General features: G+C 41.7%; 1 protein-coding gene across 2 annotated transcripts; it reads right to left on the bottom strand.

The window, feature by feature from the left end:
- Positions 1–586: 586 nt before the first annotated feature.
- LOC118369894 (poly(rC)-binding protein 3-like) lies at positions 587–11,670 on the bottom strand. 2 transcript variants are annotated; one of them, XM_035754667.2, is made up of 13 exons: positions 11,138–11,670; positions 9,841–9,883; positions 8,476–8,598; positions 8,288–8,344; positions 8,014–8,130; positions 7,655–7,786; positions 6,883–7,011; positions 6,545–6,646; positions 5,354–5,395; positions 4,808–4,883; positions 4,007–4,059; positions 3,483–3,652; positions 587–2,984 (listed from the first exon to the last, which is right to left on the bottom strand). In XM_035754667.2, the coding sequence occupies exons 3-13, from the start codon at positions 8,551–8,553 to the stop codon at positions 2,624–2,626; spliced, it is 1,317 nt and encodes a 438-aa protein (XP_035610560.1). In that variant the 5' UTR covers positions 8,554–8,598; positions 9,841–9,883; positions 11,138–11,670; the 3' UTR covers positions 587–2,623. The 2 variants fall into 2 exon arrangements, with proteins under 2 accessions (XP_035610560.1, XP_035610561.1); XM_035754668.2 differs by having other exon boundaries at positions 587–987; positions 11,138–11,664.
- Positions 11,671–16,311: the final 4,641 nt, after the last annotated feature.

Below are 16,311 nucleotides of genomic sequence, written 5' to 3'. Positions count from 1 at the left end.
TGTGCAGAGCACATGCCCCTTAGGCCTTCCAGTCTCCAATCGTGCCCTTTTGGATAGTGGTATATTTCCACCACACAAAAAAAATGTTGCGTATAGATTTTTTAACGTGGTTGTTCAGAACCCACTGTTCGCAAGTCGTTGCGATGTCATCATGTTCGCCCTGCCCCACCCAGTCTGTTGGTTGCTCCTGTTGATCTGCCCTGTACAGAGCTCGAGTGCGCCCGGTTGTGCCTGTTTCCCAGTCTGCCCTGTAGGAGATTGCGGGTGCCCAGTATTCAAACATGCATGGCTTGAGACATGCGGTCACCTGTCGAGTGTGTGGAGCTAGCTACCTAGTTTAAAATATCAACAGTACTGTCACAGCAGCAGAACAGTTGATTAACACCTGGGCTTTTTCATTTTGAGCACCTGTCCCCTGAAAGGTCTGTGCACAGCCCTGCCATATCTGAAATATGGCTCACTCTTCATGTGAAGGAGAAAGATACTGTATATGAAAACAACATTTACTAATATTGAGGGGTAGTCTAATCTCAAGTGTGTAAATTGTTTGATTTTGCTGTGCAATAAAAAAAGGAGAAATTACTCATTTGTATTCGTAAAAAGCTTGATTTATTTAAAAGTAATTTCATGTCTGGGACAAATATAACAAATCATAAGAGCTCATCAACAAAGCTGAGAGTAGAACCTAATTAAAAACACGAGCATAAACATAACGTGGTTACAATAGTGTGCTGCATCAACCACAGATATTGAGAGCAGAGTGGAATATGAATTGGACTGTAGAGGTTTGTTCATTTTGACTTCAGTTCTGAGAAAACCAAGTGGCAAAAACAGAACAATAGGAATTAGTTAGGCCAGTCCCACTCTACAGGGTTTTTGTGTAGATTCAAAGCCACAAGAATCCAACGTGGCTTTAGAGTAATCCCTTCAGCACTGCATGTGCAACAATACTACAGAGCACCCAAGTCTGTAACCACTGACGAGAGCCTATTGGAGGAGGAGGAAAAAACATGACCAAGCGGAAAAACCATTGTTACAGTAAACTTCACTGTAATAACTTTACTTGACAACCAGCGTCATAAATGTTCACGTTCGCGGTCATAAACATGTCATAACCTGTTATAATAGATTTAGACCTGTTGTGACATATATTGCGTTATTTTATGGCTGGTTATGATACCTACATAAGAGTGTCAAAACACTCAAAAGCTACCACACAAGGCAAAACATTCCATTACATCCTAGCCTACGTGTCAACAGTATGTTTATGTATGTGATATACATTTTTTTTTTTTTAAATGGACCATGTTCGATTAGAATTTGAATTGCGCACACATTGATATCAGACGTGCACCTACCCCAATGCTCTGTTGCTGATGACTGGGATGAATGCACGATCAGATTGCAGCAGCAGGACAAGACACCCTCTTTTTGACTGATGACTGATATCAGGGCATGTACGTGATAGGCCGATCTGGCTTGTATGATTATGATGGTCGTGATGCTTCGTGACAGTTTCATAAATTGTATTTTCTTAGTCCACGTAAAGTGTCACAGGGAGGTCATCATGCTTCACGGCAGTGCAATAAACTTCATTTTCTACGAGATCATTACGATAAAAAAAAGAAGCATGACTGTAAACAAAAATATATTACCACAACAACAAAGGATTTAAGAAAGAAACGTCTTGGCAGTGAAAAAACTCATTTGAATAAATGTGGGATTTGACATAGGTGATAAGGTGGTGTCATAACCAGCCATAAAATAACGCAATATATGTCACAAGAGGTGTAAATATATGGGTCATGACAGTGTTATGACCATATTATAACAGGTTATGACACATTATGTCAGCTGTTACGACATATTATGACATGGTTATGGCCACTTGGGTGTCAAGTAAAGTGTTGTCTAACAGTTACCCTACCGATAGAATGCAGCTGGTACAACGTCAATTCTGGTTTGGAACTGGCTTTTTCCTAACCACATCATTGCCCAACTGTTTACAGCGATTCAAAACAAAATACAGTACATCATATCTGAGAAAACTGTTCTGCTGGAAGGATCCGCTGTTTCTGTGCATCACATACTGTAAGTTTGAGAAATGCCTGTGTATTGTTGTGTATGTTCTGACACACAAGTAGGTATTTCGCTTTAGTTACAGTTGCAAACAATACTGTTACACTACTGTGTGTGTGTGTGTGTGTGTGTGTGTGTGTGTGTGTGTGTGTGTGTGTGTGTGTGTGTGTGTGTGTGTGTGTGTGTGTGTGTGTGTGTGTGTGTGTGTGTGTGTGTGTGTGTGTGTGTGTCAAACAGCTGAAAGCTATATCCTGCAATCCTTGGTAGCTAGTAATGAGGGTAGGAGATTGGGAACCTATCTGTGCTACCTAAAGCCAACTTCATAAAATTGCTAGGTGGCTAGTAGTATCACAGAGAAACAACAAAAAAATATTTTTCAACAAGACAAATCTGAGGGGGAACACGCCCCTGTCCCCCCTACGGGCATGAGGCCTCTGCATACAGTCAATATATCTTAATCAAGCTTTGCAACAGGGAACAAGTGTTATGCAGTACTGACCCCAAACGTGTTTTTGGAAGGGGAATTCAATTCTTATCCCATATGTCAATATGGGGCAAACTTCTGGCGCTCAGGTTTTTTCATGCCAGCAGTAGGAATCTTAGTGGTGTAAGGGGATAGACCTTGCAGGAGCCCTGAGGCAGCTGCTGGGTGCATAGCCAGCATAGGGAGCGTTTTCATGCCAAGCAGACTGGAAACGGGGACGGCATAGTGCTGGGTGGGGATGGACTGTAAGGTGGAGGGGGAGTGCATGTTAATGGTGCCAGGGACTTGGGTGGTGGCGGCCATGACAGCCATAGAGGTTGGTGTGGAGACAGTGGGAGCAGACTGAGAGAAGCTCATATTGTTGAGGTCAACAGATGACGCAGAGGAAGCAGCCTGCATGGTGTATTTAGCCATCTCTAAGCTGTAAACAGATACAGGGAAGGTAGCCATTTTTGGAAAGGATGGGAAGGTAGGGTTCAGCAAAGGAGTTAAGGGGAGGCATATCCAAAGAAGGGCGGGAAGAGAATGGGTAAAGCATGGGAGGAGAGTGAGAGAAAGGGGGAAAAAAGAATCAAATGAGGAATGTTATGTGTTAAAAGCAGTAAGACAAAAAAGTGTTCATGCTTTTGTGAGTTTGGATCACTGGATTGCATGTAGACCCCAAGGCACTTAGATAATATGTAATGCTTTTCCCTAAAACAAAACAATTCCATCCTTCCTTCCTGTCAACACTGTTACATTGACGATATTGTCTGTTGTTTGACTGTAGTGTCTGTTAGACTGTTTTACGGTGTTTGACTATCTTACCTGTTTTGTTCTCTATTTTCAGTTGGGGCTTGTCAGTTGCCTGTCATGTACTGTAGTGCCTCATGGGTCACAACTCACAACTGACCTGTTAGAGGTAGTGAGGCAGTCTTACCTGACATTGATGAGGTAGTGTGCCACACTGATGCTGGTAGGAGAGCCTATGATTGTGACTTGGCGCATGGGCGATCCGTCCGTGGCACTGGCTATCTTGATGTGAGCTCCCGACACCTGGCGAATCTCATTGATCTTGCTGCCTTGTCTGCCAATTATGCTGCCAATAAACTGAGGAGGAAAAGATAGGAAAGTGACAAATTGAAGTCAAAAGATGTGTCACACGTTTCTCTCGTGGTATTATCAGTCCAATTAAAACATCTGCACCCTCCATAATGTTATCTCCACAATTTGGGACATCTGAAAAATATTCTCGCCCGCTTGGACGTGTGACAATTGGAGATCTGCCCTAAAGATAAGAGTAGAACACCATGTAAAGAGACAGCATTCAGTTGGCTTACGTATCACAACAACAATCCATTTCAGCTGTCCTTCTCTGTTTGCGAGCAGCGGAACCGGTGCCTAAATGACTGCGATCTATAGTCTGTACCTTGTATGACGCTGATAAGACTGAGCAAGACTTACGTCGTTGGGTATCGCCAGCTCCTGAGAACTTGTGGCGACAGAGGCATCCATTCCTGCAGAGAAGGACATAGTACTGTTTCCGTATGCACTGAAAGTCGTGGCATTGCACGTCACTGTATATGCGTGATCCCTGAGACAGGACATTCATCAATTGTTTGGTCACCTTTAATTAAAGACTTCAAATCACATTGCATGCACATCTAACATGAAAGCCCAAAGCGACTTAACAGCGGTGATTATAAAATGCATGCAATTATACATCATGATAGATTAATAATATACCTTAGCATTTCAATCTGTGAATGTATCTTTTGGAATGCATACATGTTCAGCAATACCCTGTCTTTTTTTAAATTTATCAAACAATTGGAATAATTCAATAATTCTCACTGTTTGAATATTGTGGGGGGGGGGGGTTCGGTTGGCTGCTTCTTTGTTGTGGGATAGAATACATGGGGTGGTATAGGTCAGGGATGGTAGGGACGACGTTAGAGACAGAGGAGAATCGTTGCCAAGGTTAAGGAGAGGGGTCTGTGAGATGAGGGTTCTGTAAGATGTAGGCTACCACCTCGTAAAAATTGCTCTATCTTTACAGACATACAGTAAAACCTAAACATGTAAAAGAAGACGTGGTCTTTCCAGAAGCAGAAGAGGGTTTTTGATTGGTGTGATGAGCACAGAAGAAGAAAGAGGAGCACAGAGAGAGAGAGAGAGAGAGAGAGAGAGAGAGAGAGAGAGAGAGAGAGAGAGAGAGAGAGAGAGGGATAAGATGGACTTTCCCAGGGAGCCTTGGGTACGTACCAGGGAAGGTAGGGTTGCTTTGCCCAAGGGAAGGGAGGGGGATATGCTGCATAGCCAACTGGTGAAGCTTGGTCAACTGCAGGGTAGGAAGGAAGTTAGAACTAACCAATCAAACTGGATTATTTCAGCGGAGCTGACAGCTATAGCTACAATACAGAGCCAATCTTAAATTCAAACACAGAGTTCAGAATGTGTGATAGTTTGGTGAAGAATTCGACGTTTGACATCAGAATCAGAATTATGCTGGCTTGTCATGGAAGTGATGCGATTCTTCAATATTAGATGTGGTATTTCTATGAGCAAGAGGTGCCAAGTTACCGTTAGCTTTTTTGTATTGTCATGATCCCTTTCTTTTCTCACACTCTTCTGAAACAAAGCAAGCTGCTATGCTAGTGTTAATAAACACCACAGTACAGGATAGTGTTAGTGTTTCCTCCTTGCTAATGAGTGCACTGAGGGCATAGTGGTGGCTTGGAAGTTGGTGGTGGTTGTGGGCAGGAGTGGGTCATTGGGGTGGGTGTTATTGGATCAGACAAATGCACTTACATCTTGATTAGGAAACGCATACTGTCCTTGAAGTGTGAAGGCCTGCAAAAATGGGATACAGGAGTGGGGTATTATAACTGTTTGACCATTTCTCCTCTTGTCCCTTTATGATTATTTTCTAAATGGTTGCAACACATGAGGATTTGATGTAGATCCTATGCTGCTTTGGTCACATTCCCACAATCTGTAGCTACTACTACGTCTATGTTTCGATCCACCTAATTTAATCGAAAGGTTATCCATTTCATTTTTTCGGTTTCGCTTTGCCTAGGATGTCCAATCGGATACACACATTTGTGAAAGGTCATAATGGATGTGTCTGTATGTAAAATGGGAGCCATAACGGATAATGCCACATGGCAAAAGCGAGAGGTTTAAGTGCCGTATTTTGTCTAGCGTTGATGCCCATCTGTACACTGCCGTCATTTGTAACGTGGCGATGTGCTTACTAACTGCTGTGTAATTATATGACAGCTCTGACCGGAGACTATAGATGTTTAAAGTCAACTGGCTGTAGCAGCAATTTCTCATCTGGCCACTCACATACTACAAATAGCTGAGAGACGTCAATATATGCGGATGCTTCCCTCTAGTGGTGAAAAGATGCACTGTATTTTTTGGGGGCTAAATGAGCATTGTGTGACATCCGAATGTTTTTGTAGCCTGAACTCCAATTACATTTCTTAACTTGATTACTCGGAATCAAAGAAGGCCAGGAAGATGCAGAATCGACCTTTTAATTGGAATAACAGGAAATGCAATTAATTTCCATGAAATTCCTAGAATGAGCGGAATGAGTGCCTAGTTTGCATTTTTCCCAGAGCTCATTTTAATTACGTCTTTAATTACAAGCAGGTATGGTAATGAATATACAACAGCAACATTATGTGGCTAGTAGCTGTCCTTCCAGCCTTCCATCGTCATGTAACAGGTTCTTGTCTAATCATTTTCAATGAATGAATTGGAATACACGGACACGTAAACAATTCTAATGGACATGCAAGTTTTTTAGAACAAGGTTATCGTACATTTCCTGAACATAACATCATCAGCCTTAGAAGGCTATTTGATCACCTCCCATCACTTGCCAATCATCAGCGCCAAGGGGCTGATGTGTATATATGTTTTTTTATCCTACTGTATTGTATTCAAGTGTAACTTTTGTACAGACAACAACAACAAAACACTCACTTGTGAAGCATGTTGTTGTTGATGTTGTTGTTGAAATACTGGGTGGCCGGCTCCTGGCATGGTCTTGGGGCGATATGGGATAGTTGCTCCTTTGGGCGGTGACTGAAGACACAACCAACCAACAAACAGCAATGACTGATCAGACAAACACATCACGACCAACTGCAACTAGTTTAGATCCCATTGTTTCTTAGGCCCTGATATGGCTGTAGTCTCAATTATTATGGTGTAGTTAGATACCATACCATGTTTGCCTTGAGTCGTTTCAGGTCTGGATATGCATTTGAACAATTGGATGCTACAATAATACTGTATGTTAATTGTATTGGCTTGCTTACTTCCAGAATGACAGAGCAGATGTGTCTGACACACTGTGTGATGGCCTGAGGAGTGCCTGAGATAGTGACAGCTCTCTCAGTGGATTCTGGCAGCATGTCCCCTGCAACCTGCACCTGAGCACCTGTGGTCTGAACATCACATTCAATGGGAGTATATTACAAAGAGAGGCCATCACTTGTCAAACGATTCCTATTGATCATGTATTATTCATATATAACTGTACAATGTCTGAATTTGTATTTATTTTTGTTGACATGCACAATGTATATGTTGTACAAATTAGTCTCTTGTGACACTGCTAGCCAGCGCACACACAAGATTTGGTGTCTGTGTCCCGAGACTATGTCAACATAAATATTTGACACCCAATTACTTGCAGAGTGCAATCCTCCTTCATAGTTAATGTACTATGTTTACTATGAGGATTTAGCACCCAATTCCATGGATGAATACGAATGTTTGCGTGACCACATTGTTTGGTACTCCAGGGTTATCAGTCTCCCTGAATAGTGTCGCGTGGTGCTGGTGCTTCATTGTAATTCATTTACTTGAGGCTGTTTCATTGGGTGATTGAAAGGTTAGGATGGGATCGTCAAATGTAGCCTGATCCCAGATATATGCTGTATAAACAACTCCTACAGTCATTAGTGGGCTATGCAGCACAAACAGATCTGGGACCAGGCTAAATCAAATGAGCTCCCGCTAGGACAAAATTGTTGTCAAGAGAGACAGAAAGTAATTGAGAGATGCTTCGGGCCTAGCTTTTTCTACCTCTCTGATCTCCTTGATCTTGGAGCCTCCTTTGCCTATCAAGGAGCCACACTGGCTCCCTGGGAACACAAGGCGGAGTGTCACTGGAGGATGGCTTGTTACCGTGCTGTTTGTCATTGCAGCTGTAATGTCCTGAAATAGAGGTTAAGACAGTTTTCAGGTTATCAAAATATAGGGGGTGAAATCTCAGAAATTCTAACACGTTCCTGACAAAATCTTTTGTAATTGTATCATTCATTGAAGTCAAAGGAAGTTTTGTGTGAAATGTGGCCCAAAGTGAGGAAATGAAGTACATTTTTACTTGTAAGATATTAACATAAGGACACACCAGATTACATGGTAGCAGAGTCTTTTGTTACCTCCTCAAACTTCTCAGCGATCATAGAGAAAGCTTTGAAGATGCCCTCTGTTGGTCCTGTGATGGTAACAATCCTCTCTGGAGAAGATCCCTCCGAAATGTTGATGCGAGCGCCACTCTAGAAACACAGTTGTCATTTTAGGTGAGTCATGTAAAAAATACCCTTTTTCCCGAAAGCATATTCCAATTCTATTGAAATTAGCATTTTATTGCATTTGTTTTGTCAGAAAATATATGTTTTTTTTATTATATACAGTTGTAAGGACACGACTTACCTCCTCTCTCATCTTTTTGACGGTTTCCCCTTTCTTTCCAATTATGCTGCCCACTTCCTGTTAACAATGAGACACCAAACAAATATATAAATCAATAGAATGATGACATTCAAACATTTTTAACGCGATCCGACGATCGGAATCATGTAAAAGAATAGAGATATGTTGCAATGATGCGACGTGTTTACCTTCCCATGCATCAGAAGCCGTAACGTGAGGGTAACATTCAGCCCCCCCTCTGAGGCCCCACCTTCCTTGTCAGACATATTCACACTTATCAACGGTCTAGACGCTCAGCTTCATACAACACTCTGTAGACATAAAGAGGGACCCAATTCACGTGAAACTGGCATGGTCAATTGATTTTTGTTCAGTCAGCCATAAAATGATATTAGAAAGCCCTTCACGACCCTTGAAATGCATCCAGTGTAACATGCAATCAATACAACTATATGTGGAGGCTTTCCCAGAATGAATGAGACAATGAATTTGTCATTTTACGATTAGAGAGTTGTCCCTACAGTGAATGCAATTGTCTTTGATTTTGACCTCAGGTTTTTGCCACATCACTTAAAAGTGAAATCCAAGCCTCCAGAGTTAATTGTGCCCACGTACCGGTAAGCATACATAGTTACATATTTCTTTATCATTATCCCTATGATGCAATGCTTATCATTATGATCCTGTTTTAGTGGTTGATATCTGTGACTGGGTCAAATTTGCTTTGCCGCTGGTGTGATGCTCACGTTGGACTCCCTCATTAGTTCCAGCTAAACAGAACTTGTGAGACTGTTCTTTGATTAGATAGAAATACAAAAGGAGCCGTTTGTGTCCTACAGGGCTGGAGATCAAGTGATGGTCTGTGTGACCGTCTCTAATAATACCCTAGTAATATCACACTGTGGGGACACAATGTCCCACTGTTCCCATGTACCCTTCATCCTATACCCAGAACCACAGAGGAATGTCTCTGAATGTAAGACAGGCAGGAGTGGGACACTCAAATATGAACATACTACTTTACTCTGTCGGTGAGTGTGAAGGGACAGAATCCTTCTTTCCACAATCCAAAATTATATCAAAACTTGCCCTAATCTACAGATGTAGGATCATTATCACTATTTTGTTGCTGAGAATTTTAACTTGTAGTGTACTTGAGGTTTAAAAAGGTAGATTTGATTTACCCTAATGAAAAATGTATCAACCCCCCCCATTAATTACAATCCATTACAACACCAATGCTTTAAACATAACTGTATTTGTCTTTTTTGTATCTTATCAAGTGTGTCATGCATGACCTTTCACCAGGAGCGGACTGGCCATCTGGCATTTAGGGCAAATGCCAGATGGGCTGGTCAATTTTTAGCCCAGTGGACCTGTCTAACTTGGGTTTTTCGCACAAAATGATCATTATCTGGCTAATAATGTGGGCCTCAAGAAAATAAATGGGCCGGTGTGGGGTCTCGAGGAATATAAATGGTCTGGTTTGTTAGAAATGCCAGGGCCGATTTCTGGTCCAATTCCACCCCATCCTTTGCCCCAAAGATACTTACCAACACCAATAGATGAATACAACGCTTTGCCGGCATGCCACACCTAAGAAAGACATGGAAGCAACAAGGATTACACAATGGTGATGGGTAAAATAATGTTTGACAATAACATGTCCTTTACATTCAAACATTCATTTACATTCAAACAGTATATGATTCTTTCATTATAATTGCTTCAAAATTCATTGCTAAGTCAAGCCTGGGTCAATTCCCAGCAAGCAATGCAAACATCTTCACTCCATATAGAAAATAATATAATATTTCTTCCAGACAATAATATTAGGAATTCAAAGAGTTGTTGAGCAGCAGGGTATATATATAGCCTAACAAGAGTGATTCCCTTCTCTGTGTCATTATAATTACACTAAATGCATCCAACAAACAGCAACATCCCAGCCTAATCCTATAGGCCCGGATTTGTTTGGTTAATGCTTAAGACCCTTTTGACCCATTTCAGTCACCTCTAGCATGTCAGCACCCACTCAAGACGACAGAACAAAACGCTCCACAGGAGCAGCCATGAGCATGATTTAACAATTGAACAAGTACAGTGACAAAAATGTGTTGATAAAAATCTAATCGTTGTAACCAAACTGGAATTACACTTCAGGGAACACGTGTACTCTTGACTAACTGATTTTCGGGACAATATGAGGATTTTGAATTTGATCTTGTCGAAGAAATGGAACGACATTAAAATTGAAATTGAAAGCTTATCGTGAGACAAGTGACTTTGCTCCGAGGCTATGTTGCGCGCTTTAAAACTCTCCCCCCCTTAATTGTGTGTGATAGGGCCTACATAGCATTGTATTCCAATCGGAGCATTTTAAAACCTTCCTCTCACGTCATGAAATGAGATTAGGCCCATCTTAATGTGTGGATAAAAGTTCCTACTCGTATACAAGGGCATAGAACATTGGCAAATATATGTATACTCAAACCCACAATATTTGACCAAAAGCCTTGCTTTTGAGTTTCATCAATTAAATCCAGTACTGTAGATTCAACGGAATTGCATTGCATCTAACAATAAGGGTTTAGAAATTAAATGACATGGGTATGTATCTAAGTCTGTGTCAACTCAGGGCAACCGGCTATTGGGCAATTTATTTGTAAGTTGTTAAAAGAACGGGGGATTAAGGTCTACGGTTGAATAAGACTTCTGTAGTTTTCTTATTTGCAATATTATTACCAAGGGAAACATGAATAGCTGCAAAGCCTAATCCTCTATTAGCTACATTGGTTGAGGAGCTTGTAATGTAAAAAAAAGAAATAACTATTAGTATAAAACACTAACCTGCTGTTTTAGTATAAATATGTGTTCCTCTTCCTCTCTTCTTTGTCACTCCAGAATGAATAGTCCCCTAGTTTTACAGTCCTCGTTAAATGTTTGACCCCCTTTGTTGTCAGTTATTGCACAGAGAAGGGACAGATGGCTTTCTGTGCCCTTAGCCCGGCTGGCTGGGTTGAGGCTGGCTTTGCTATTTGTCCGTCCCCCTAGCTTAGCCCTAGATAAGCCCCTACGCAGGGCAAGTGAACCTGCATCTCTCCATGTCAGTGACACAAGGGAGGCATCGCTCTGTGGAGTGAGGGCAGAGCAAAGTGGCTCTTCTGCAGGACACTGTCCTGAGAGACCTATAATTACACTGACTGCATGGAGGACATTGTAGAAGTCGAACAATTTACGGTCAACAAAAGAATTAACGAGAAAATCCCGTAGAAACTCTTTGTAAACTACGTCATTAAATTGTTGGTTGTTTAGATTCTCTGACAGATTAGCAAGCTGCTCCCTACTTCAATAAAGTTAAACACATCACATCAGAAAAATGGAGACAGAACTGCCAATGGAGAGTGTAGTTATGTTTGGAGAGACAACCATAATGTCTTCATGGGGTGCTTTACCCTCACTCTGCCCCTCCCCCACGCCAAGCCCTTACAACCAGTAATGAGGCAATAGTGGATACAATATATCCCTTCTGCCCATAAAGCTGCATTCAGCTGAGCCACCAAATTGTGAAGGGAAATTAATCAGTGAAGCATAAGTGGCATATTTAATTACTGCTGCATCGCTGCATGATTGGAAGACAATAATGGCCTCTGTGAACTTCTCACATCACATGCTTCCAGACCATGTGCTTTGGTCTCCCTACTTAAAAAAAAAAAACACAATTTGTCTCCAACAATGTCCCATGAGTTGGTGTAAATGTGTGTGTGTTTACAGTTTTTTTCAATGTTAGTGGTATATTTTCACAACTCTAAGTACAAATCTTTAAACTGATAACACTTACCGTGTACCATTTTAAAAATCATTTGTATCCAATGACAGGTTGTGCGCATGTTAAGAAATATGTCAGTCTTACAGTTTCATTATACTGATACAGTACATGCAGGACCATGACCCAGAACACACCTCCAGCCTTTGTAAGGGCTATTTGACCTAGAAGGAGAGTCATGGAGTGCTGCATCAGATGACCTGACCTCCAAAGTCACCTGACCTCAACCCAATTGAGATGGTTTGGGATGAGTTGGACCACAGAGTGAATGAAAAGCAGCCAACAAGTGCTCAGCATATGTGGGAACTCCTTCAAGAGTGTTGCAAAAGCATTCCAGGTGAAGCTGGTTGAGAGAATGCCAAGCATGTACAAAGCTGTCATCAAGGCAACGGGTGGCTACTTCGAAGATTCTCAAGTATATTAAGATTTGTTTAACCCTTTTTGGTTACTACATTCCATTCCATATGTGTTATTTCATAGTTTTGATGTCTCCACTATTATTCCACAATGTAGAAAATAGTCAAAATAAAGAAAAATCCTGGAATGAGTAGGTGTGTCCACACTTTTGACTGGTACTGTACGTAGGGCAAATCATCAGAAATAGGGGTACTGTAAAGCAGTTGGCTGCTGTAAAAACATAGCACGGTGTTGTATGTCATTTCTGCCACATGCACCATTGTACAAGATCACCTTTTCTACATAACTTGTCAACCGATACAGTATCGCCTGTATCTCTGCTTGAAATTCATCAGCTTACAGTGTAAAAAATGTAATATTGTTATACACAACCCAGGTACTTCAGGAGTGCATTGTACACTACACAACAATTACAAATGGTAGCCCATACTGTACAGTGACTACACTTTGTCCTTTTAAAGCACACTGGCTGATGGGAATGGTGATGTAGTATTTACATTCACATCCTTATAGGATTTGGTTTTACCTTCTAACATAAATTGATGTCAAATTGATACATTTAAATATATAGAAATTGTTCAGCAGTTAAACTATACACATTACAGTTGTTGTTTTCTTAATCACCTGGAATGTTCAATTCTCTTCGTACAAAACACATGTAACGCAGCAAGTGTCATATTCCCAACGTTTCATTGTGCATTCGTTTTACTTGAAGACATCTTTCACCATCATTGATCATCCAAAATACCGGGGGAACATTGATTTAATCACCAAAACACAACATAATGAACATCAATTTAGTTATTTTAACAGACAGTTAATTCAATAGAATAAAATGCAACAATGCTGTACATGTTTCAAAATTGGCCTTTGAATGTAATATGCAACAATACAGAGCTGGCGTTATGGGCGGATCGTCGTAGGGGGCTGGCCTGCCCTACTTTGGAGTGGGCCAAATCTGACGTAACAAGCCACAGACAGAAAACTCGGCGAGTGGTTGCTAAAACGACTGTCACCAAAACAGTTATGGACATGGGGATCATGTACGACGCACTTGAACTTGCCCTACTGTCCGAGTGCTTAGCTTACAGAAACGTAACGCCTCTATTCATAGGCATCTGAGCAATGGAACAAACAGAGCAGCTGCACCCCCACTTTCAAAGTAGCGGCGCAAACTCATGATCCATTGGGTAATTTGTCATTTTCAATGATTAGTAATGTTTTGAGCAGGTCTGTATTCAAATAGATACATCTGTAGCCTAAGATATGTTGCCTATTCAATGTGGTGTGTTGTTTAACCCTTGTGTGGTGTTCATGTTTTGGTTATTCACCAAATGTTTGCGGGTCTGATGGACCCACATTATTGGGTTTTTAAAATGATACAGCCATAACAATTTACGTAAAAATACTTAGATGTTGACTTAAATCAATTACAAGCGGTATAGACAGCATACATGGTTAATATTGGCCATGTACCAGATCACATTTAAATCAATAAAACCACAATTATCAAGACATGGGTAGAAAGAAAATCATGTTTATCTAGAACTGAACAAATTGGAAGGACAAATTTTAGATACAGTATTTTATGGAAATGATAAATGAGTCCCACCGAATACAAAAGAAGGCCAGTCTACACACCACATGAGGGACATAGTTTTACTGTGTGTGTGTGTGTGTGTGTTGCAAATGTATTTCTTGCACTTGATGCATGTGTACAGTGTTTTCCTGTCCTTCTTGGGTCCACACACATTGCAGCCCTTCTTCGTTACGTTACCGGCTAGAATGATGAAAATCCTTAGTTCGGGAATTTTACTAACATCTCACTCACACACATATATAGTTACAGCAGGCCAAGGTAGGAGATTCAGACAAACACACACACATGCAACATCACTAAGTTCTTGGTTATGTGGGTCAGGCGGATGGGGCACCAACATCCTCCTCACGGTAGCTTCAGAAGCTGACGTCCTTGGGAAATGTTGCCGCCTCTGGATTTGAGGTCTTACCAATGCCTTGCCCAGCTCCTCAAGAAAGAGCCACCTCCTCTGGAGCTTCCCTCTGTTCCAGTTTGGGTTGAACACCATCCAGATAACAAACGCGTTGTACACTGAGATGTCCAAGATGTTGAAGAATATCAGCGTAGGGTTCTTCTTTTGCAGCTGTAGCCAGTCACCAGCTAGTCTAAATTGTTCACCCCTCCTGTTGTGGCTTTGTAATTCATTATGATTTCTGGTTTTTGATGTTCCTGTTCACAGATGCTCTCATCCCTATGCAGCGTACTCATGAGTACCACATTTTTGCCTTTCTTTGGCACGTAGGACACTAGTGACGAGTTGGCCGTGAACACAAACTTAGAGGAATTAATAGGTGGGAGTTCTGGCTTGTTTTTTTGTACTGTTCCTGGCATCGTCAGCTTCCTTTTGAGGAGCTCCTGTCCCAGCTTGTGCGAAGTAAAATAAGTTATCACGTGATGTTGTTGCCACGGAGTCCCTGTGTCACGTCCAGGACAACCTGCATCCCTTGGTTCTTCTCAGGGGCTCCTCCATCTGGCTTCCCTGTATACACTTGCAAGTTCACCACATATGAAGCAGCAGCATCACAGGCAGCCCAGATCTTGATTCCAGATTTTGCGGGTTTAGACGATGGCATAATCTGCTCATAAACAGTAACGTTGGGCCCAGGGTTGTAAAACAGGGGAAGGCGGTCCTCCCACTTATCCCACACAGACCTGATTGCAGGTAGCTTGTCCCTCTGCCGCTGAGCTGGTCTGGTGTCTCGATTATCGAAGCGGATAATCCTGGAAATAATGTGAAAGTTTTCCAGAGATATTGTTGCAAGGAAAAGTTATATTCCTGTTTCTGCATCCCACAGGGATTCTGTGGATTCCCCATTGCATCTGAAAATCTGAAAACACCAGCAAGGATAAGAACCCCAAAGTATGAATGTAAATGAGTTTAGTCCATCTCCTTCTATCTCTCTCCAAAAACATACCTTCCCTCCAAATTAGTGCAGTCCAGGATGATTTTGTGGATGGTGTCTGGGATGAACAGTTCAAAATGTATGTCCTGCACAGGAGTAACTGCCATCCAAGTCGGCCCTGGTTGCATCCTTATCACATAGGCAGCCATGCGGGGTGGCTCATTCCTTGGGAAAGAAGACCATTCAATTCCACCATTTTTTTAACATCCATATTTCACCTCCCGCAGGCTGCTGATGAGCTGGTTGCTGAAGGGATGATTCTGGGGCTGGTTGCTGACGGACTGGTCCTAGGGCTGGCTGAGGGTCAATCTCTTCCAACTCACTGTCAGACTCAGAATTGTCAGAGACAAGATCCTCATATTCTGAAAATTCTTCATTTTCCAAAGTGGAAGGCTCCTTCCACACTAGCTTCTCACTCTGCATACATAATTTGTAAGGCCCTCTAAGCAGACATTCTTTTTGCCATAATGATTGATTGTGGTAAGGAGTCACACATGCAAAGCTATTTATTTGTTGTGCCCCTCCCACAATTTGCACCTGGCTGTGGTAGTGTGGGAAAATACTGCATTTTTTACAATGTATCGTAATAACGTATTGTAATAACATTGTGCAAGTTCCCGCAAGACATTGTGTAGTTTCACATACTACAAAGGGCAAAGAGTGATAGAAATGTGGGAGACAGACAGGTTCTTGGTGCTATGTTGAAACAGCACGCCAAGGGAAGAGGAAGACAGAGTGAAGGCACAAAGAAAACCTTTTTGCAAATTTGTACTTGTTTTCACCTAAACACACACACACA

The sequence above is a fragment of the Oncorhynchus keta genome, chromosome 36 (genome assembly GCF_023373465.1).
Source record: "Oncorhynchus keta strain PuntledgeMale-10-30-2019 chromosome 36, Oket_V2, whole genome shotgun sequence".
NCBI classification, from domain to species: Eukaryota; Metazoa; Chordata; class Actinopteri; order Salmoniformes; family Salmonidae; genus Oncorhynchus; species Oncorhynchus keta.
The sequence above is the reverse complement of the archived record's forward strand: the minus strand, read 5'-3'. Positions and strand labels throughout refer to the sequence as shown.